This window comes from Mus caroli, chromosome 11, assembly GCF_900094665.2.
Source record: "Mus caroli chromosome 11, CAROLI_EIJ_v1.1, whole genome shotgun sequence".
NCBI lineage: Eukaryota > Metazoa > Chordata > Mammalia > Rodentia > Muridae > Mus > Mus caroli.
This window is the reverse complement of record NC_034580.1, coordinates 70,814,610-70,836,832: the sequence shown is the minus strand read 5'-3', so window position 1 is coordinate 70,836,832 and position 22,223 is coordinate 70,814,610. Positions and strand designations below refer to the sequence as shown.

Sequence of the window (22,223 nt, the reverse complement as noted above, 5' to 3'; positions counted from 1 at the left end):
AGGCCAGCCTGGTCTACAAAGTGAGTTCCAGGACAGCCAGGGCTATACAGAGAAACCCTGTCTCGAAAAACCAAAAAAAAAAAAAAAAAAAAAGCCACTCTAGTTTGCTTCCTAGCCCTCTTGAGCTCAGGAATCGTGTTCTTGGGTCAGGAGGAAGCCCACACAGATTGGCTTGCTCTGAGAGTCCCTCTGTCCTGAGTCCCCACAGCCCACCACTGTTCAGTGATAGTCAAAAAGCAATGTGTTTAGACCATTTTCTAGATGGAGAAATAGAAGCTTGGAGATGCAGCTCACTGGTGGTAGCTCAACCTAGTTCAGATATTATCTCCATACCTTATGATAAAGGAAGAGAGCTGAAAATATTCAGGAGACCTCTCCCAAAAGGAGGAGACCCAGATGTCACCTTATGGATGGGGTGCCCCAATGCCAGAAGCAACTCCCCAGTGCCCATGGCAGATTACAGAATGGGGATCGGCCGCCAGCATTGGCTCCCTGAGGCAGTTGTCACAGTCTGGCCTGGTTTGTCATGATCTGGAGATGTCTGGACAGACACCAGGAGTTTGCAGGGGTCTGGTTTGAGTCTCCCTGAGGCTAATTGCCTAATTGAGTGAATAAGAGCTCCTATCTCCCAAGGGTGGGAAGCAAACCTGCCCAGGCTCTGTGCTTGCCCAGGGTGGGTCACAGTGACACACCTTCCCCGCCTCAACCATGTGTGCCCACCACCCACCTTCCCCTAAGGTCCCTGGCTGCTGAAGTTGCAGCTCCTTCCTCCTAGTCTGGTGGGTAGAGCTGTGCCAGGCTCCGGCAGCAGGAAGTGCCGCTGGGCAATCTGTTTAGTGGCTCGCTCTTACCAGAGGTAATCCTGTGGACTCACTTGTCCTCTGCCGTGGTAAATAGCAGATAATGACATTTCCAGTCCACGGTGTGGCTCAGCACCATGTGCTACCCCTCTCCTGCTGCCCTGCCAGCTGCCACACTTCAGCAGGCCTGCGACTCTTCCTTGCTCTCACATCACCTCTTTATTGCTGGAGAGTTTTCCCCAGGGCTGTCAGTTGCTCACTGACCACAGCTCAGGGTGTGGGTAGTCAGTCCTTCTGCACCCCGGGGGCACGGGAACAGCTCTGCTGATGGAGAGCAGAGAGCAAGGGCGGGGTGGCGGAGGGGAGAACTGGCTCTCTTCTTCCAGGCTCCCAGTTCCCCCAGCCTCAGAATCAGATAAGGTCAGGTGCATTCGGAATGGTATAGCTGAAAATTCCAGCCTCAAAGGACCAAGGGCTAGGGACTTAATGGTAGATTACTTTCCTAGATTATAAGAGGTCCTAGGTTCCATCCATAATCCCCCCTAAAAATAAATAATTATGGCTTTATTGGATGCTTTGGTGGAGGGGGAAGGTCTCTAGCCCCATTCCATTGAAATTTGTTTCTCCTTTTTTATCTACCTCCAAGGAGAGAGACATGTCTTCTTAGAAACCACGTTCAAAAACAGACAAGAGGGCTGGTGAGATGGCTCAGTGGGTAGGAGCACCCGACTGCTCTTCCGAAGGTCCAGAGTTCAAATCCCAGCAACCACATGGTGGCTCACAACCATCCGTAANGAGATCTGNCTCCCTCTTCTNGAGTGTCTGAAGACAGCTACAGTGTACTTACATATAATAAATAAATAAATCTTTAAAAAAAAAAAAAAAACAGACAAGAACTGGGTAGTACTCGGAGACAGAGGCAGGTGAACATCAGAGTTTGAGGCTAGCAGAGAACAGAGCCAGTTCTGGGGCAGCCAGGGCTGCACAGAAAAATCCTAACTCGAACACCACCACCACCACCATGCAGACAGGAGTGTAGTTGGTCCTATAGGGTATGAGACCCACTCCCCTGGGTGCAGGGAAAGGGCTGAGCTGTTTGGCTCTACTTTCCGGCTCATTCTCTGCTCCTGCCCTCTTACATCTTGCTCTGCTCACACCATTCTCCGAGTCTCCCTGAAGCCTTCCGTGGCTCCCTACTGTATGTAGGACAAAGTCTAAAATCCTCTACATGGTGCCGGGGCCTCTGCCTCCTTCTCTGGGGGCAGTGGGAGCTGCGTGTTGACTTTCTAGCATAATTGGCACTAACTCCACCCAGCGGGTCTGTCTCCACCTGACCCTGTCTTGTCATTGTTTCCCACAGAGCTTCAGGCCTGCCATCACCAGGGTCCCTAATTAGCCATTAGCACCATTGCCCAGACTGTTAGAAGCTCTGGGATGTTTGTCTGGGCTGCTGAATTTTTTTTTTTCCAAATGAAAACAAAACAGTTCAAAAAGGAACCTACTGGTTATGTCTGAATAGCTGGAAAGAGGGGGATGGGGCTAATGTAATCCTTGAAGGCCAGAGGGGCCCTTGATGTTCTTCTAGAACAAGGTAGAGCTGACAAAGTACAGGTGCCAAGCTTGGGGAGGTGGGGAGAGTCTGGGGGGCTGGGGGCAACCTACTGACTTTGGCTAGGGGTCTGTGTGGACTGGTGTTTTGGGGGGTGCTGTGGACTGGCCACTTTGACCCATAGCTACACCAAGCCTCCCGACTCCTCATTTTGCTTCCTGTGGTCCAGCCTCTCAGGCCCAGCAGCCTCTGGCTGCCTGACTGGGCCCTGGGCCCAAGGATAGTGGTCCTTCCTCTTTGTACGTTGTCCATTCTGTCATCCTGTCCATCCTACCTATTACATCACTGCTTCCTTGGGTCTGAGACCTCCCCACTCAAGGCCCCTTCCTGATCAGCTGACTGCTGGTGCCCAGTGAGCCTCTGAGCTGTGCCTTCTCCCATCTTACCTGTACCAGGCCCTGCCACCAAGCCTTTCTGCCACTTCTTCCTGAGCCTCAGGGTGCTACCTCCCCCGGGTCTGCCATTAACTGGCTCTTACTGTTTTCTTTCCTTCACATAAGTACTTATGGGCTCTGTAAATAAGGGCAAAGCCTGGCGCCTCCCACATGTTTAATCAACAGTACAATATTACTCCCCAATATTAAAAGGACGCTGAGCTCAAAGCCTTCCCACCCCACCCCCTAGTTTTGATACTTCTGTAATACAGTCCGTGTATCATCCCTTGCCCTAGTGTCTGCTGCCCTGATCTTTCTTCCAGACCTTCCCTATGTAACTGTGATGAACAGTCCTTCCAAGGGATTTTAGGAACAAAGACTGAAATACCAAAGCCTATACCCTATCTCCTCCTTCCTCCCTCCAAACTGCTGGTCAGGCCTCTGAATGAGCCTTCTTTGCCTTCCTGCCTTCTAAACCCACAGAGATCCAGGAATTCTGCAAGTTTCTGGAAATGTTTCAGGAGATATTCACCATTATACCATCAACATACCCTGGAGAAAGAAGTTCTAAGAATACAGAGGCCAGATTACAGAGCTGGAAGAATGATTGAGTCTCTGAAGTCACATTTCTCCCCTCTTTAAATGCTCCATAGGCCACCTGAGGCTCCAGGCACAGAGGGAGCTCACCCTGTATCATCTTGTGCTTAGCACTTAACCTCCCCTCCTGTGACAGACAAGTCTGTTCCAGGCTCTTGCTGAGCACTGGGAATCAACTATGAACAATGTGAGTTGGGAGCGTGGTTCAGGAATAGAGGACTTGCCTAGCACCTGCAGAGCCTTGGGTTTGACTCCCTGGTATTCACAGGAGCCATAGTCTCAGGGGAGCTGGTCAGGAAGGAGGCTATCCAGTGTGATGTGGTCAGCACTGCTTTGGAGATGGCCTCACACCTGAAAGGGGACCAGGGAAGACATTATTGTCTCTTGGAGGAGCTCAAGGAAGGAGCCAGGGAGGAGGAGACTTTCAGATGTGTCATAAGGGTGTGAAGATGTTTGCCAGGCATGAGGCTCAGCCTGGACAAAACCCTTGGAGACAGGAGAGTCTCCACAGAGATGGAAGTAGATGATAAACCATGAGGCTAGTGTGACGGGCTTGGTGAGCTGAGAGAGAGACAAGGCTGGGGAGAGAAAGCAGGGCCAAACAGGGAGAGTCTCTCTCCTCCTCCCAGTCCCCTGTCTACATGTCTAGAAGTCTACTGTCTCTCTCCCCAGCAGTCAGTGAACCTTATTGTGTCCCTTCTGTTTAATCTGGAGCCTCAATGTCATTGTCCCTGAGCTCAAGTGATACCATTATCCCAATTCCGGGTGTAGATGGCGAGAGTTAGCACAGGCTCCTATTCCACCCTCACACGACGACCATGAAGCTGCCAAAAGCAAGCTGGGTGTCCCTGTTCTGGGGATCAGGCCCTAACACAAGCAAGGGTGATCCCTAAAATGTGCGGGGATCAGCTGGGCAGCAGATCCTCTGGTTGAGAGATCTCCATCAGTCAGGTCCCGCAGGTAAGGGCTCAGTTTGCACAAAGCTCACTTCAGATCAGTGCTGGTGAGAAGCTCGGCTGTGGAGCACCAGGCCACCAGCCATGTGGCTCTCTTGGACTAGACTGGCTCGTGGAGATGGCTCACAGAGTTCAGGGAGACACCCTCCTGGTTTGTTAGAAAGGACAGTCGGATGGAAAGGTGTGTGGGGTGAGGGTGGGGTGGGTGGAAGCCTCTGTGTAAGGACCTCCTTAAGTTTTACTGTCCTGGAACCTATCCTGCGGGTTCTAATGGAGGCTGACACGAGACTGGCCATGACTCCCGACTCTCTCCTCTCTGGGGTTAAGGAGTGAATCGTTTAAGCACACCTTGGTCTTTTTGTTGACCAGCCCATTCCCTAGCTGTCTTACACATCACCAGCCTTTTTAGCATATGAAAACTTTTTCCTCTCATTTCCTTTTTCCTTATTACAGTATTGTTGCTTCAAACCCTCTATGCTGTGCTGGGATTAAGCCTGGGTGTCCCACCATGCCTGATCTTGGGCTGCAGTGGTGGCTCAGCGTGTAAAAGCCTTTCATGCAAATCTGACAATCTGAGACCAGCTCCACAGGACCCACGATAAAAACCAGGTGCAGTAGACCGTATCTGTAATCCCAATACCTGCAGTGAGATATAGGGGCGGGGAGAGACTCTTAGTGAGAGATTATCTGTGGGAGGCCTGATTAAGATCACATTCTGTTGTGGCCAGCTTTTTTTGTCTGGGAAGTTTACCTTCAAGGAATGATAGCTCTATCCACTTGTGTTCCCTGACTCCCTAAGAACCAGTTTGGGAGCCTAGAAGCATCCTTCTTAATGTGCAGGCACTAGAACTCAGGTGAGGGGCAAGATGGGGAGGGAAACTTTACCTGTCACTTCCTAACCTGTGTGAGCCTGAGAAGTGTCCTAGCACCTGGACATCAGTTCCATAATCCATGTTGATCTGGGTCCAGCACAAATCACATCTTATGTGAGTACTCTACCCCCAACCCCTGTATACTGGTGCACATTTTCCAGTGCTGAATCAAATCAGGGTTTTACACCAGGATCTCAGGGTCCCAATCTAGTTTCATCCTCTCTTCCATGTGTGACTTTGAGCAGCCCCCAGTCTCGGGACCTTCAGCTCCTCGTTCAGCTCATTAAGCCTTCCTGGCAGGGTTGTTGTGAAAATCACTGAGATTAAATTTGATAATGATAATGTATGCTGAGCGCCGGAATGCCATGGAATATCTGCTCAATAAGTGGCGGCTATTATCACTGTTGCGAGTTGTAACTCTAAGCAACCACACAGCAAGCAGCAAGACTGATGGGAGTTCAGCTGTTGTCTCTACCACCTGGGTCTTCCTGCACCCTCACTGCCTGCGGGCCTGGAAGTGATTTGATTTGCAAAAGTGAAACTGGGTGAAAGAGCCCCTGCCACTGCTGGTCCATAGCAGTAACTGGCCTGAGCCTTAGTCCTCTGGTGATTAAGACAAGGGTATTTGTTAGAGGCAGGCAGATTTCTGAGTTCGAGGCCAGCCTGGTCTACAAAGTGAGTTCCAGGACAGCCAGGGCTACACAGAGAAACCCTGTCTTGAAAAAACCAAAAACCAAAACAAAACATAACAAAACAAAAAAGACAGGGTATTTGTGGCTCACGTCCTCACAGTTCTCAGGGCCTTGGCTAGCAAGTCCAGTGTAGAAGCAAGAAGCGGCCTTTGGAACTGGAAGGAGCTGATATGGCCTCCAGGGAGGATTTGCCTTACCCAGGATGGTTGGTCAGGCACAGGGAGGGCCTGAGGGACTCTGGGAGGATTGCATTCAGGAATCAGGATGGCTTAGTCCTAAATGTATATACATATGCACATATGCACACATGCATGCGCCCCCCCCCACACACACATGTATATGTTGATTTCCAGTCCTTGGCGCCCCTGGGGAGAGTCAGAATCATTGCTTGTCTCCCCACTACATACTCTGTGAGACTCAGGCTTATCACTTTGATGGTTAAAGCGCATGAGTCCCTCCCTCTACAGTCTCTTCACCAGGAGCTAGTGAACCCCTTTTCCTTCTGGGAGGCTTTGGAGCAGTTGTTTAACTGCACAAACCACAAATGGGGTCCCTGTGAGTGCAGGAACCTTCTATATTCTTTCTCTGTACTGTTTGAAATTTAAAAATGTTGTTGTTGGAAATAGATACCGCCTGTTGATTGTGATTTTCCCACTGCACATTGCCACATCCTGTGGGCACGAGGTTCTGATGGCCCTCTGATAGGTGGACGCCACATGGGGTGACAGACTGGCAGCCATGGTAGGGCCCTGGTAGAAAGAGGCACGCAGGGACTTCCCAGCACTTCAGGGCTGACATCCATCTTTATCAGGGATGGCTAGTTCAGGAAGCCGCCCCTGGCTGTTCCCTGTGCCCTCTGTGATTATGTGTGTCATTCCTCTCTGCTATGTGTTCCTGTGAATCTCCCTGTGGGCTTGGTCACACCTGCTGCTCTGTCCACACCCAGGCCAGGATTTCTGTGCCTGTAGCCTGGAACTGTGCCAGGTACCACATCGTCCTGGGGTCTCAGGGCTGTGCTGGGCACATTGTCTCAGTTGTCTTTAGTACTATAGTCACCCCCTGCCCCCGCCCTTCTCCCCCAGCTGCTTCCTCTTCCTTTCCTCCTCCTCCTCCTCCTCCTCCTCCTCATTGCTTTTAGGTCTTCTTTGACACAGGGTCTCACTGTGTAGCTCAGGCTGACCTAGAACTCACAATCCACCTGCCTCAGTCTTCCGAGTTTTGAGATTACACACCTACACCATGGACACTTTGTTGTTGTTTAAATTTTAAAATTACATTTACTGGGTGTGGGTGTGGGTGTGGGTGTGTGTCACTGCACACCAGTCACAGCACGTGTGTGGAGGTCAGAGGACAGCATTGGAAAGCCAGTTCTCTCCTTCCACCACGTGGGTCTCAGGGATTGAACCCAGGTTTGGTGGCAGATGCCTTTACACTGTCCCATGTGGTATGCTTTTAGTACCTCATGCTGGGCACACACCTAACACCCTTCCCCAACAAACACCCATCCTGTTGAGTGCATCACCTGGGACCATAAGCCCTGTGCCTTGCATCCTGGTTAACTGCCCAGAATTAGGTTTTCTGTTGTTTTAGTCTTCCAGCTTCTGACTGGATGACACGCCCCTCTTTGCCCAAGTTCTTGTTGAAACCAGCTCTGCCTGCACTGTGCTCCTAGACCCACACTGCACACCTCTGTCCCCTGGCCTCCTGTGTCCCTGCCCCTCACTGCACACACACCCATTTCTATGGCTCATTGGAAAGAAGACAGAAACTCCCAAGTTCAATCTGAGTCTGGAGTGGGATGAGGAGGTCCATTAGGACTAGAAAGGGTTAAAAAGAGGGACTACTGGGCACTGTCCTTGGTGCCCAAATCAGGCAGGGCCTCACCTCAATGTCCTGATCAGATGTCCAGCGACACAGAAATGATGCGAAACCACATTCCGGCCATGGTCTCCTCTACAGGCCGTGTGAGTGTTAGGAATCAAGAGCTGCTGCCTTTGCCTTCTTTAACCCTCCCCTCTGCTGGGACACTTTGGTGACCGTGTGAGTGGCAGGTGGCGGGAGGTGTTTTGGATATGAAGGTGGTGTCATTTAACGGGGGTGGTGGGGAGGGAGGGCTGGCACAGGTCTGAGGCTTGCTCGTGGTCCCTATGATACCAGTGGCTCAGATGGAGGGAGCCGGGCAGATGTTCCTGGCTGATGCTCCTGGCTGAAGATGGGTTGGGACTGCAAGTTCCCTGGTGGGACATCAGGGTGGGAAGTCCTTCTGTAGGGCAGCTCAGCCGCCTCCTAGCTTCTGTCTTAGGCCAAGCAGTGATGGCTGTGTCCTTTGGGAGCCTGTTTGTGACAGTATTTGAATGTGGTCAGGATAACGGCTAGAACCTAAGGGTTCTTTGGGCTTGCTGGCTGCCTGGGCTATGTCCTAATGCTTGGGAAGGCAGGGCTAGGCTGTGCCCTCTCCCTTGTGAGGCTCCACCTTGTTTGGACCTCTGGATGAGGTGTAGGGTCCAGGGACCCATCCCTACCATCACACTGGGTGGAGAGGGTGAAATTGGGTCCATGTTAAAAAAAAAAAGTGCTTTACCCAAATAGTTCTGTCAGCTGCAGCCAAAACCAACGTCTGTGTTTCTGACAGGACAAGGTTCACACTCTAGCTCCCATGGCCAAGTTATCCAGATCTCTAATTCATAAGACAGAACCCCAAATCCCTACTTCACCGAGATTTGTCTCCATAAAGCAGTGCCTTTGGTGCCTGGTACAGTATTAGCACCACATAAACTGTTTAAATATTTACAACACGTACATCAATATCTGAACTGTATGTATTAATTTGCTTGGCAGTGGAGCCTGGGGTCCCAGTACTGAATCTATGGCAACAAGACTGTTCTCAGTTCCTCTGCCTAATAGGGCAGGTGGCCCAGCTGCAGGCACAGCTGGTAATGTCTTAGGGATCAAGCAAGGCTGAGCCTGCGGTCAGTGGGTTTGGTGACCCAGTGACTCCTCATCCCACCCAGTTGATCTGTAAACCAGTGTCCCACTGCCATGTGCTGTCAGTTTCACCTGGCCTGCAGAAGTCCAGATCTAATCCAGTAAAATCCAGATCTTTCCCAACGTGTTCAGCGTAGACTTCTTTAAATAGGGATTCTGGGGTCAGGGCTGCCACTCGGTGATACAGCACTTACCGCTACAGCATCCATGAGATCCTGGGCTCTATCCCCAGCACAGAATGAAAGGAGGGAGGGAGAAGGGAGGAGGGAGTAAAGGAGAGGAATTCTGCTTCTTCTGGTGCTAGGGACTGAACTCAGGGCATCACACATGCTGGGCAAGTGCTCTGCACTTGGCTGTAGCCCCAGCCCTTACTGCTTATTTATTTAAAACAGATTTTGAGGACCAGCAAAATGGCTCAGTAGATAAAGGCACTTACCATCATACCTGATGATATGATGATATGATGATACCATCATGCCTGATGATGATGATCATGCCATGTGAGTCATAGAATCCACATGGTAGAAGGAAAGAACTGACTCCCACAAGTTGTCCTCTGACCTCCACACATGTTGGGTGGTTCACATGCATACACAGACACAGAGACACACAGTCACACACAGACACAGACACACAGACACACACACACACACACACAGACACACACACCCCTACTCCCTCAATGTAAAATAAAGTAGGTTTTGACTTAGCAGTATTTGATTTACATTTTGGCTGCTACCTTCCCAGAAATCCTCCATGTGTAGAGAGACCTCTGAATCCATTGCGTGCACATACATATTTATACGGTAGCTTGCCGACTTCAGACTACGCAGACTGTTTAAGAGCTATTGCTTTTATATGCATTGTGTCCATCCCCCCTCTTGTTACCTGTACAGCTTCGCCGGTATTTTTGTCACCTTTTCCATTTACGTCGTCATCATTTTTATTGCTGGTATAGCTTTTTCCTCACAGCATGATGTGATTTTGCCATGGCTTTGCTTCCAAGCCTCAGGCCCAGCGTGTGGGATAAGCAGACACTCGGGGGTCCTGCCTCATAGGCCTGTGCGTGTGCTGAGACCGTGCTGTGTAGCCTCTGCATTTCCCTGCTTCATTGCGGAGGACAGACAGCCCCTCTATCGGTGTCACCTGCAGCGTAGCTCCTATGGAGAAAGTCTCACCCATCAGCTTCAATGCATTGGACCTTTTAGGAGATGAGTGTGACCCGTTTTGTAGCATCGTGTGTTGGGGTGCTTGTACAGGTGGGTGGATACTTGTACCACAACATGGGGGAGGAGAGTGTCAGAGAACAGCTTGTCAGGATTGTTTCTCTCTTCCCACCATGTGGGTGCTGAGACTGTATAGCTCTTAGGTCGCCTTAGCCTAAAACATGCCTACGTGTACTATTAATTGTATATGGAAGCACAAAATACTTTTCAATAACTATTCTAAGTAGTTTGTACCTGTAGTCTCAGCTGCTCTTGAGGCTGACATAGATTTGGGTACAGCTTAGGCAACCAAGCAAGATCTTATCTCTAAAAAAATGAATAAGTACATAGCTACTGGTCCCACCCCTGATGTAGCACAGTTTAGGTTGCTGGGGCCTGCTGGTGTAGAGAGTCTCTGAAGGTGACCTCCCCTCTTGGGTTGACAAAGTGCTGTGAGCTTGAATCTCCAGGTGGTGAATGACAGTCCTGAGAAGCCCCAGGGTTTTTCCAGGTGTAGGTGGCCATTTGCCCCAGATGGTTGTCCTGAGAGATGGCAGGCCTGCTCTCACGACTGTGCCTTTTCCTTTAAGCCCCCTCGAGATCCTCACTTGAAGCAACTTCTGAAGCAGCTAGGTGAGTGTCCTGCAGAGTGAGGTGGGATTGGTGTGGCGGGGGAGCCCATGGAGAACTCGTGGGGAGTTAGGCAAAGGCACCTGGGTTTTGATCTCCCTGGCTTTAAGAGTCTTTTAATTTATACATTTATTTGTGAGACCCAGTCTTGTGTGGCCTGAGTCGCCTTACCATGTAGCTGAAGATTCTCCTAAGTCCCCAGTTCCCTGCCTCTGTTTGCCGAGAGCTGAATTACCAGAGTGGTCCACTCCCCCTGGATTATGCAGTGCGGGATGGAATCCAAGGCTCTGCCAATCGAACTCCATTGCCTGCCCCTTGGGGGCTTTTTGTCAGGCTCTCGGGCTCTTGGCTGTGGTCTGGGTAGGGGACATGTGGCCTTGGCTTCCTGAGCAGCATAACTGAAGTAGGTGTTACAAGGACATTTTGGGGGACACTAGATCCAGCCTTAAAAGAGGTATTCCATACACAGACAGCCTACAGGATGTACCCCAGGGGTGCTCATGTGAGGGTAAGATGGACATCTCTGCTGCCTGCCTTTATCAAAGGATGTTTTATGTCATTTCTGAGGCCTGCCCTGCTGGCCCCGTGCTTCATTCCTTAAGAATAAGCACCTCCCCAAGCCAGTAGTACGAACTCCTCTGGGGACCCCACACTATGCACTGTGTATGCCTCTCTGCAGTCTAACCTCCGTCCCACCATCCCACTCATCAGAACCACTTGGCATGGACCAGGCTCATGCTGCTAAGTGTGTGTCTGTGTGTTACCTCCCAGCACTTGGACACATTCCAAGGGGAACACGTCTCACCTTTTTTGGTTATAGTACTAGACAGGGCTCCCCTTTCTTCCTTTATGGTTTCTGCTGATAATCATAATGGGCACCAAGAAGAGGAAAGCGGGCAACAACAGACATGGCCTCTGCCCTGCTGACAGCCTGGTGGGGACAGTGGCCGTGGTCCTTCACATGCATCAGAGGACCAAAACATAACCTGGACAGTCGGGAAGAAGAGGCAAGTGCCTGCAATTGAAGTGGCTACTGGGTAAGGCAAGAGAAGCCTGCCTTAAAGAAGTGGCACTTCTGCCTCGAGTCTAAAGGACATCTAGGCCAGTGAGGAAGACCCCGTGGTCAGATGCGTCCCAGTAAGGCTACAGCACAGTGGGATCCTGGGACAGAGACAGAGCAAGGACTGGGCTCCAGTGGAAATCCAATGTGGCTGAACTGTGGAGGTGGAGAAAGCAAGGCTGCGGAGCAGGAGACAGGGAAGAACAGAGGCCAGTGGGGGTGAGGGGGTCCATCCTGAGCACCCTTCACTGTGCAAAACGGGGTGGTCTTCATCCAGATGCAACGGGAGGTTTCTGAAGTCTCTTAAGCTGGCAGATGTAAGAGCAATGGCATCTCTTGGAGTTCAGGAGGCTGTATGTCATGAACCAATTGGGGGTCTGGCTGTACAAGGGACACAGGCTGTGGGGCCCATGGTATAGACTAAGGCATGGTGGTGACTGTGGCTTAGAGTTCCTATGGAGGAATTATTGAGTTGGGGGTTGGGGAGTAAGGAGGTAGGATCAGGATGCCTGCTGGGTTGGGGCAGTACTAAAGGAACTTATGTTATTTACTGAGGAAGATGTGCTGGCAAAGGGCTCCATCATACATTGTGGGAATAACCTTCCTCGTTCCCCACAACAGGGCACAGGTTATCTGTTGCCACTGACGTAGAGGGAGAAAAAGTAGAGCTTAGAAGAAGTGCAAGTCCAAGGCTGCTTCTGAAGGGCACAATCTGCATCTGGCCCGTGTGCTACTGTCTGGCTCCTTTCCTGGGTTCTCGGGGCTGGACCTCACATCTGCAAAGGGATAAACGAATGGGTTAAGAATAGCGACACAAGGCACACAGCCTGGAGGCTTCGTGTGACTTTGTTAGTGCTCAGATGTATTTTCAGGCTGCCAGGTACATGGGCAGCGGGGACCCCAGAAGCCAGCATCCCACTGCAGAAGGCCATACTACCCGTGGGAAGCCAATGGCTTCCCCCAGGCCTAAGGTCTTCTTGCCAGGTGGAGAGGCCGGCTTGCTCTTTCATGCACAACCTTTCCCTCGTTCTTCCTTTTAAATACTGGCTGCTTAATTTTCTGTATTGGAAATCCGAAAACAAAGACCAAACTCATAAAGGAAGATGGAAATGTCTCATTATTTCCCTCTTGATCTGAGATTTAATAGAGCAGCAATTCTGTACTATTTGAAGTGGAGCATCTTATCTTTCCGTAGCCCCAGGCTCTGGAGAATACCCGGCTCCCTGACAGCTAGGCGTGCTCCAAGCTTGTGAATATGGCCGGGTGGTGCCTGCGACTCACTGTAGCTTCGTCAGTGGTGGCTGTAGTTTGGTAGGGCAATAGGGTTGTGCACACATGGGTGGGAGTGTCACATCCTGCCACCTTTCTGATGCCCTACCGAAAACTCTAAAAGGCAAAGAGTCAGGGAGACAAACACCAAGATGGTGCTCACTGTCGCCCTTTCTACCTGAAGGAGGATGGGAGTGGCTTTATCTCCACCTGCCTACCCACAGTTCTGGTTTGAACCTAGGGAGCAGGCAGCACTGAGTTCTCTGCTGTGGAGAAGCAGGGATCCCATACCCCAGCACGGATGGGCCATCTGCCCCTCTTTCCTCCCCCTACACCGGGCTGGAGCACATCTACCGTCTTCAGCCTCGCCATGGAGGGGGACTGCATGCCACATCTGTCCAAGTTTTCCCTATTTCCCCCTCCCCCGCCTGGCCCCACAGCATGGACGCCACCAACCATCCGATGATTTACTAGGACATGCAAACCCCACCCTCTCAAACCCCAATTTAGGGGCCAGTGAGATGGCTCAGTCAGTAAAGGTGCTTGCTGCAAGCCTGGTGACCTTGAGTTCAGTCCCTGGAACCCACATCGTGGAAGGTAAAGTTCTCCTCTGACCTCCACACACAGTAAAGAAGTGTTAAAATGGCTTTTTTTTTTTATCTCACTTAAAGCCCCACCCCACCCCGACACACACACTGATTGGTGCAGCTAAACCACCCTCACCTTTGGCATGGTGACTCCTGGGGAAGCCATAACTCATCATCAGGTTCACAGTGCTACCTGGCCCTGCCTGTCCATGTGTGGCATCCAACGACCTGTGCTCTGTTCTAAGGGCATCGCATACTCGGTGGGCACAAGGATGGGCAAATTTTGCTGAGCAAATATTCTATCACTGAGCCTCTTCTCTGGTCCCTAATCTCCCTTTACATTATCATCCATGACTGCTAGATACTCCACCAAATGATGCGGAGCTTGAGGAGACTCGCATAGGCTTTTAGAGCAGGATGCAACAGGTGCCGCTAATAAAACAGTGCCGGGCGTCGGCTGAGTGCCTTTTATATACTGCTTGCTTTTCATGTGAATCTCAAGTTAATCTTCAAAAGGATGAATGGTGAACTCATCTTAGACATAAGAACATCTGAGGTTTGGACCGGATCAGGTAGTCCCTCCCATCCAAGGGTTTACCCCAGTTTGCCCCAATCAAAGCTTATGTCCCAGCATCATGGCTCACTGACTGCAGGAACCAGGATCAGGGTTACATGGACATCAAGTTGGTGGCTGGGTGGTATAGGATGGAGCATAGATGACTCCCAGAAATACCAAGGGTCCTCACCAATGCAACAGCAGAGAGAGACCCATGGTGGGAAGCCACTATGGACCAAATATTTGTGTCCCCTAAACCTATATTCTGATGCCCACACCCAATAGGATACTTGGAGGTATGGTCTTTGGAAAGTGACTTGAGTTAGAAGCAGTCACAGGGTTGGGCCCATACAATGTGACCGGAAACTTCATAAGAAGAGGAAGTGGCCAGAGCTCTGTCATCTGTCACACGGGAATATTCTAGAAGGCTGCCATCCGTTGGCCTTTCAGGCCTCCAGCACTATGAAAATCAGTTCCTGTAGCTTTAGTCAAGAACTATGGTCTTTTCATCATATCGAACTGATCCAACCTAGATAGGGCCTGATGCTGCACTATTCCCTTCCCCTAGGGACAGTGACCATTGGGCTGCTGGGTGTTTTGCAGGGTGCTAGTGGAGGCTGCTAGGCTGAGAGAGAACTCAGGATAGAACCAGACTGGCCAAGAATCAGTGTTGGGGCATGTGTAAGTGTGTCCCAGCTATACCCCCATCCTCAGGGGACCCTGCTCTCAGAATCAGTCTGTGCTGTGTCACTGGCCAGCTACTTAGAGCCTTCAGTCATGTCCTAGGTCCCTGCCGGAACAGAACCAGCCCTCTGTTGCTGTGGGTAGCATGGGGCACCTGGGGAAACGGCTCAATTGTTCTGCTGAACTCTGGAAGGTGACCCCATTTGGTGACTCTCAAGCTGAGCAGTCTGCAGGATCTCGGAGTCTCAATTGCTCCATGTTTTCACAGAGATCACGTCACACACATCACCCACCTCCTCCACACACTGTTGCTGGGGTCACTGTACCTGGCACACATGATTGCTCCATAAATGGTGGCCACTGGTATTTTCATCACACTTGATTTTCAAGAGCAGGGTCTCATTCAACAGCCTTGGGGGAGCAGAGTGCTCTGTGTTACAGGGCAAAATGTAAAAAAGGCAGTAGGAACCTCTGGCCTCTCTGAGGCCTACACCAGAGGTGGTGGGTGGCCTATAGTCTAGGAGATGAGCTGCCAATTTCTGGGGAGGCTTACTATGCCCTACCTGTAAACGGTCCCAAGGCAGGGCTAACAGTTTGGTAGCTGCCTCTTCCTTCAAAAGGCCCAGAGAACTGAGAGCACTCCCAGGGAACATCTCCAAGGAGCAATGGGCAGCTCTGAGAGGACACTCCCTTACGTGCTTGGCCACAAACACCGAGAACCTAGCTAGGACTTTCCAGTAAGGAACCCCCTGTGCTGCCTGGAACCTGAGAAGGGACCTTGCTGCCAGCTCCAAGAAACAGGGCCTTAGAGCAGATTCCACTTTGTTTAGAAAACCAGAGAAGTGACTTTGGATGGTGGCCAACCCCTGCCCACACACACGCATCATTGCTTCCCTTCTGAGTGTGCCGGCTCCCGCCATTCCTGCAGAGCACAGGCTTGGCCGCCCAACCAGGCTGGTGATACACGCCTGGGAAAGCCAAGTTGGTGACATTTCTCTCTCCACGGAGAGATGTGTCTCTTGCTCAGTTGGCAGTCTGCAGCAAAGGCCAAATAACAGATCCATCCTTCCCTTGGTCCCTGTAGGGACAGGAGCTTCTGTAAACCCCTCAGGAAAAGCCACCATTTTTCAATCACATGCCCCTGGTAGGCTGAGAACCAGTCTCAGCCCCAACAAATCCACCTCTGCTTCCCAGTGTTTATCCTGGCCTTTCTTGCCATTGCTTGTTGCTGTGCCTCTAGGGAAAGCAAAATATCTGTTTAGATGTTAAGAACTTAAACAATTGAGTAGGAGGAGAAACACTGGAGTCCGTGATCTGGCTATTTATGTCTGGAAGGGAAAGGGGGGTGGGGGTGCAACAGAATCATTGCTTAACCAGTTCTCCCTTGCCTCAGACCCTGGGTAAGGTCTCAGGTCTCTCCACACAGTTCATTCCCGACCTGTGCTGGGGGCTTACCACCTTACTGATAAGGTCCTGGAATCCTTGCTTGAGAAATGTGGTACCAAGCACGAGCTTAGGCAGCCGTTCATGTGTCTCTCCATGGCTCCTAACCTGTCAGGCACGTGTGGGAGTGTTTCTGGCCTGCTCCTAAGCAAGTGTATACTTTCTTTGGGAGAGGATCGCATTTTCCGCCCACATCTGCAGGTAGCCAGCAGTCCTCTGCTGGAAGGCAGCGTCTTTGATGTTGGCTTGGATTCTCCCCAGGTATTAGGCATTTGGGTGATTTCCAGTTCTTTGCTGCTGAACATGCTGGTGCTATGGAGCTGACTAGCTGATATTTTTCCCCCGTTAGCTGATTTTGATGTGATCCTTACAGGACAGAATTATGGGATGTGCAATCTGTAACATGGAGATCCATGCAACTAGATTGCAAAGCCATCCAAAGGTTCCTAGGAACCTCCGGGAGCCCTGTCCTTAACTCAAAACAGAAACTGTCCTCTTAGAAGGTGCCAAAGTAGCTCTTGTGGCTCACTGCCCTGCCTCTGCAGCCTAGGAGAAAGCAACCGAAATACTGGCACTCATGTGTCTCCTCTCTCTCGTAGAAAGTCTGCACCAAGTGTGGGATCGAGGCTTCCCCCGGCCAGAAGCGGCCCCTGTGGCTGTGTAAGATCTGCAGTGAGCAGAGAGAGGTAGGGATCCTGAAGTGGCTTGGGCTTGGGTGGGGCAGGGTGGATGGACCAGGGTGGAGCCAGGTCCACTAGCATTGGGTGCTGACAGGAACTTCTCCGGAGGGAAGGTCACAAGGAGGACTACCCCAGGGAAATAGGGTAGAAAGAAAACCTCCCGGCCTTCCGGTCCCTTGCTGGTATAGAGGTGAGCTCTGTAGAGTAAGCTCTGGTTTTGCGCTTTAGGGGCCTGTGGTTTCCATGGGTAGCCTCCCCGTGAGTAATAATAACCCCTGAGTTAAGTGTCCTCTGAGCATGTGACACTACAACAAACTGCTTACCTCTGCTCATCCATTTCCCCTTTGACGTCTCCCTCTGGTGGGTGTCACCCCTCCTTACGCCTCATGGGGAAACACCTAAGGCTAGATAACCTGTGTATACTGAGCTAAGGGTGAAGGAGGTGGGCTGACAACCAAGTGAAGACAGAGCCTGCCATGATGCTGCCACCCAGAGTCCTTCCTAGTGCCAATGTTCTGTGGGTCCAGTTTGGCCCCTTTCTGGGGGAAATAACTCAATCTTGGGGGTTGATAAAGCCTGTGGGATGGCAGCAGATTTGTGGACAGAGCCTAGAACTGCTTCTCCTTACACCAAGCAGGCCAAGGCAGGCAGCATCAGGGGAGCCAGGGTAGGCAACAGGAGCAGCAGGACAGAGGGAGCCATTAGCTTACAGAGACAGCCTTGCTTTTAGTTATTCTGCCTGGTATTTCTCATGTGTTTTTCATACAATGCTTTCTATTCTGGAAAATTTCATCCCATCCCATCCCATCCCATCCCATCTTCCTCCTGGGCATCTTATATTTTAAAACTCCCCCAGGCCATCCTCTGTTGCACTCACTGGTTCTTTGGGAATTCCTTTCACTGGATCCCTGAGTTCCTCAGGGCAGGGCCAGGCATCCTGGGTGTGTGGCGAGCCTGGGAACACACCCCAGTCCTGCTGTGTGTGCAGCTGTTCACTCCCCTCAAACACACACTCTCTCTCTCACATGTTCCTGCCTTGGGACCAGGTCCTGCTGTGTGCACCCCCCTCTCCCAGGTGAGAAACCCTCTCTCTAGTTTCAGTTTTTAGTGATTTGGCTGTCTGGTCTAGACTAGTCTGTGGTCCTCTACCTCCTGTGGGATGCTTTAAGTTCTCATATATAGAAAGACTAATCTCCCAGCTGTCTCCACCTACTGCTGGGCACTGAGCTCCACCGGTAGCGCATTTGGATGCTCAAAATAGTTAAGTAGCTAGGCACATTGACACACACCTGTGATCCTAACACTCAGGAAGAGGCAAGAGGATAGCAAGGTGGAGGCTAACCTAGACCACCTAGCAAGCTTTGTGTGGTGTGTGTAATGTGGTGTGGGGGTGTGTGTGTGTTTTGGTGTGTGTGGTGTGGTATGTGTGGTGTGGTGTGTGTGTGTGTGTGTGTGTGTGTGTGTGTGTGTATTTTAAGAGTAAGTAGTTTGAACCTCTGATCTACTGAAGTATACATCTTGGTTTTGAGTGCAGTCAAGCTTACATGTTGTTTTTAAAATATTTCCATCTGTCATTGCTGTGTGTCATTTAGATGACAGAGGCAAGGCCTTGAAGTGTCATTTAGACCTGCCTGGAGGGCCCTTGTCCCCACACGGTAATAATGATGGCCCTTCATAGACTAGGTGGGAGGTTGGGGGGTGGCAAGCGTACGACCGCCTCACACTACATAAGTGTTAGAGGCTGTCCCTTCCTTACAGCCCACTCTTTAGCTGAGGTCTCTCTTGTCACCAAGGGACCCCTTTTAAGGTACAGATAAGTAGCTGGGTGGTGGTGGCACACCCCTTTAGTCCCAGCACTGGGAGGCAGAGGCAGGCTGCTCGGTGAGTTTGAGGCCAGACAGATTTAAAGACAGACCAGGACAGCCAGCAAATGGTGAGACCTTGGAGAGGGAGACAGAGAGACAGAGGGACAGAGACAGAGAGAGGGAGCAAGAGCACTCAGATATAAGCAAGGAGGACATTTTTCTACATCGTCTGATGAAGAACTTCTCAGGATGAAATACCGCTCACACGTGAACCGGGATGCTAGAGGTCAAGGGAAAGAAAAAGGAAAGAAAGTGGATGGAAGAAAGGAAGATCCCACCACCGGGATCAGCACACGCCTTAAAAGTCGGGAGCTCCGGGACTTAGGGAGGGCCTCTACCAGCCCATTCTAATCTCTAGAGTGTCCCATTTCCAGAAAAGTCTGAAATAGCTTCAGATGAATTTTCTTATCTTTCCTAAGGCAAAGAATGCAAGGCTGTGCTTTATGCTATCAACTTGTCCTTGAATCTTTAGGAGCCGATAAAGCTTAGCAAGATCAAAAAGGTCCCCCTCTGTGGCTCCAGGCAGCGATTGCAAGGCTGGCCGCTTGCTGCACTCAGACAGGGTCCTGAACATGAACGCGGTTCACCATCTGTGGGTGCCACGCCCATATGCTGGAGTCTGTTGTCTGCTTGGGCAGGGAGTGGGGGCAGGGCAACTGGTTTCCTAATGCCTTTTTTTTTCTCTTCAAGAAATATCTAATCATAACAGAGAGATAGTGAGGGAGAAAGGACATTTAATGTGCCATGTTTTAAGCACTGAGCATAGCTGATTTGGAGATTCTGAGGGGAATTTGGAGTTGTGTCTCACGTCGGAGAGCAGATCGTGACAGAAGAACTTGGGTTGCTGATGGACACTCTTGTGCCGCTACCTCCCCCCTGCCCCCCGGGCACTCATCTCCTCCTGGCTAGCTTCCATCAGCCCTGGCTGTAATTGCAAGTCATTTCTCTCAAGTGGGTCGAATGTGGGCAGAATGTCCTAGAGTGAGCAGCTCGGTGTTACTGTCTGTCTGACGCAGTGAGTGGCAATGTGAATCTCAGGCTGTCAGATTTTGAGTTTACAACCTAATCCACTCATTTGTTTGGGCATTTGGTGTATATTTATTAAACATCTTCTATGGGCCAGGTTAGACAGCTCTTATACTGAAAAAGTGGATGGGGGGTGGGGCAGTGTGAGGGAGCCATAAACACAGGAAGGTATATCTTGTGACCTCAGATGGGGATAATGTGATCCATCTGAGACGTTTCAGACTAAGGGTGTCCAAGGAAACGGGGAAAGAGATGCTGGGAACAGTGGCTCCGATTCACTACAGTGGCCAGGGAGGGGACCACTGATAAAATGACATTTGAGCGAAGAACTGAGGAATACTCTGCGGCCATGGAGGGGAAGTGTTGCAGAGTGTCGGGAGATGCTTGTGTGCAAAGGCCCTGAGGGTGGATGTGTGTTGAGTGGGGAGACCAAGGGGCCAGGAGCTGGGTCAAGATTGAAGAGAGGAGGTTAAAGATGCAGAGGGAGGTCAGACTGTGGTAGCTTTTTCCACCATTGCAGAGACTTGGGCTGCTGTAGTCAGAACAACGGTGAGTCTTGGAGGATCTTGATTATTTCAGAGTGACGTGTTCTGACCTCCTTTAAGGGATATTCTGGCTGCTGTGGTATATGAATTGTAGGCTACAGGAGTGGTTTGTTCTCTGTTTTTAATATTGCTCAGGGTGTCCAAGCTATCTTAGTAGCCTTACAAGTTTTCATGTGTGTATACACAAACCATATATACACACACACATACGCACATACACACATACACATACACACACAACCCAGGCCATGCACTAGCTATGGTGGCACACACCTGTGATCCCAGCACTTGAGAAGTGGAGGCAGGGGGATCAGAATTGAAGGCCAGACTAGGCTTTATGAAGCCCTGTCTCAAAAAAAAAAAATACATTTTACTGTTTTAAAATAGCAAGTCATTGGGTAATTACGGGATACTGACAGTCGAGGCGTATAAAGAAACACATAGAAAGTTGTATCCCAACTCTCTAGGAACAGCTACCACTAACATTTGGGATATTACTTCTAATCTTCTCCCTGTTTTTGTCTGTTTGTTTTCCCCTCTAGTCTATTGAAACTGTGTTTTAAATTAACATTCTATTCTAAGTTATTTCACAGTGTAATCAGAAGCTCTGTAGAGATTCTGTCAAGTAGCTGCCCCTCCAATTTAAGGTATGTGAGTTTTGGTTTGGTTTGATTTCTGGGTTGGGTGTTTTGAGGCAGTATCTCATGTAGCCCAGGCTAGATTCAAATACTCCACATGGCTGGAATTAAGGATAACCTGGGGCATCTGATCCTGCTGCCTCCACCCGTGAATGGTTCCCGTGTTTTTCTCGAGCTAGTAACTGTGTGTTGCCCTTTGCCTACATGCTGTCACAGCGTGGGATAGATCTCCAGCCTTACTGCATGGGAAGCCAAGAGTCCACCACTACCCAGGACCCTGCCTGCAGTGTAGACTACAGATCACAGTGGATTCCTAGGCCCAGAGAGATGGCCCAAGGGATGAGAGGGCTCTACACAGCTGGGGCATGGCTCTCTAGACTTGACTATTAGTAGGGAAAAGACAGAAGCCACACTGAAAAAGCAGGGGAAAGTACAGGCCAAGTGGAAACGGATCTAAGTGAAAGGTATTGTTAAAGTATTATTAGTCATCTATAAAGTCCAGCTAAACCCTAGTCAGTAAGCTGGCAGGCCCCAAAGGTGGCCACAGTGGTTACCTTGTTCATTCTACATAGATTTTTTTTAATATTATTATCTCCTAGTTGGTACTTCTAATCAGTTTCAACCATCACTTGAGATTGTCCTGCCTCAGCCTCCCAAGCACTTGGGTTTTGCATGTAACTAACTGGCTGTATAGCCCAGCCATCCCTCCCAGGTCTCCAGTCCCCCATGCTCTGGCAAGCTGGTCTCCATGATAACAAGTGGACAGACTCTGAAGAGTGTGAAGATTTAAAGAAACTAAAAAAGACCAAGCCCTTGTGCACTTAATGGCTTGTGGGATGCACTCAGGAAGGGAGGTAGAGGCATACAGTCCAAGGATGGACAGAGTGTGGCAAGCTGAGTGTGGCTGTCCCATGCATAGGAAGAGGAAACGGGATGAGATTCAGTGTATGTCGTGAAGTAGTCTCCAAGCTGGACAGGAGAAGGCTGCTGCAGGCAGTGCGGTCATTCTGCTTCAAAAGCCGGTTGAAGCTTTACTGTATTTGGCAATTAAAGTTTTTATCTGGCAGAACTGGGGGACAGCTCAGTGGCTAATAAGATTGCTGCACAAGCTCGAGGGCCCGAGTTCAGGGCCCGAGTTCAGGGCCCGAGT

The 22,223-nt window shown here is 50.5% G+C and overlaps 1 protein-coding gene across 3 annotated transcripts in view; it reads left to right on the top strand.

Annotated features, from left to right (window-relative positions):
- Positions 1-22,223, top strand: part of Rph3al (rabphilin 3A like (without C2 domains)) — a 136,428-nt gene that overhangs the window by 70,143 nt on the left and 44,062 nt on the right. For 2 of the 3 annotated variants that reach the window (XM_021176264.1, XM_029484107.1), the window contains exon 5: positions 16,919-17,005. The exons of the other annotated variant lie outside the window; for it this stretch is intronic. In XM_021176264.1, the coding sequence (XP_021031923.1) occupies positions 16,919-17,005 (87 nt within the window). The remainder of the gene's footprint in view (positions 1-16,918; positions 17,006-22,223) is intronic. 3 annotated transcript variants of the gene reach the window in all.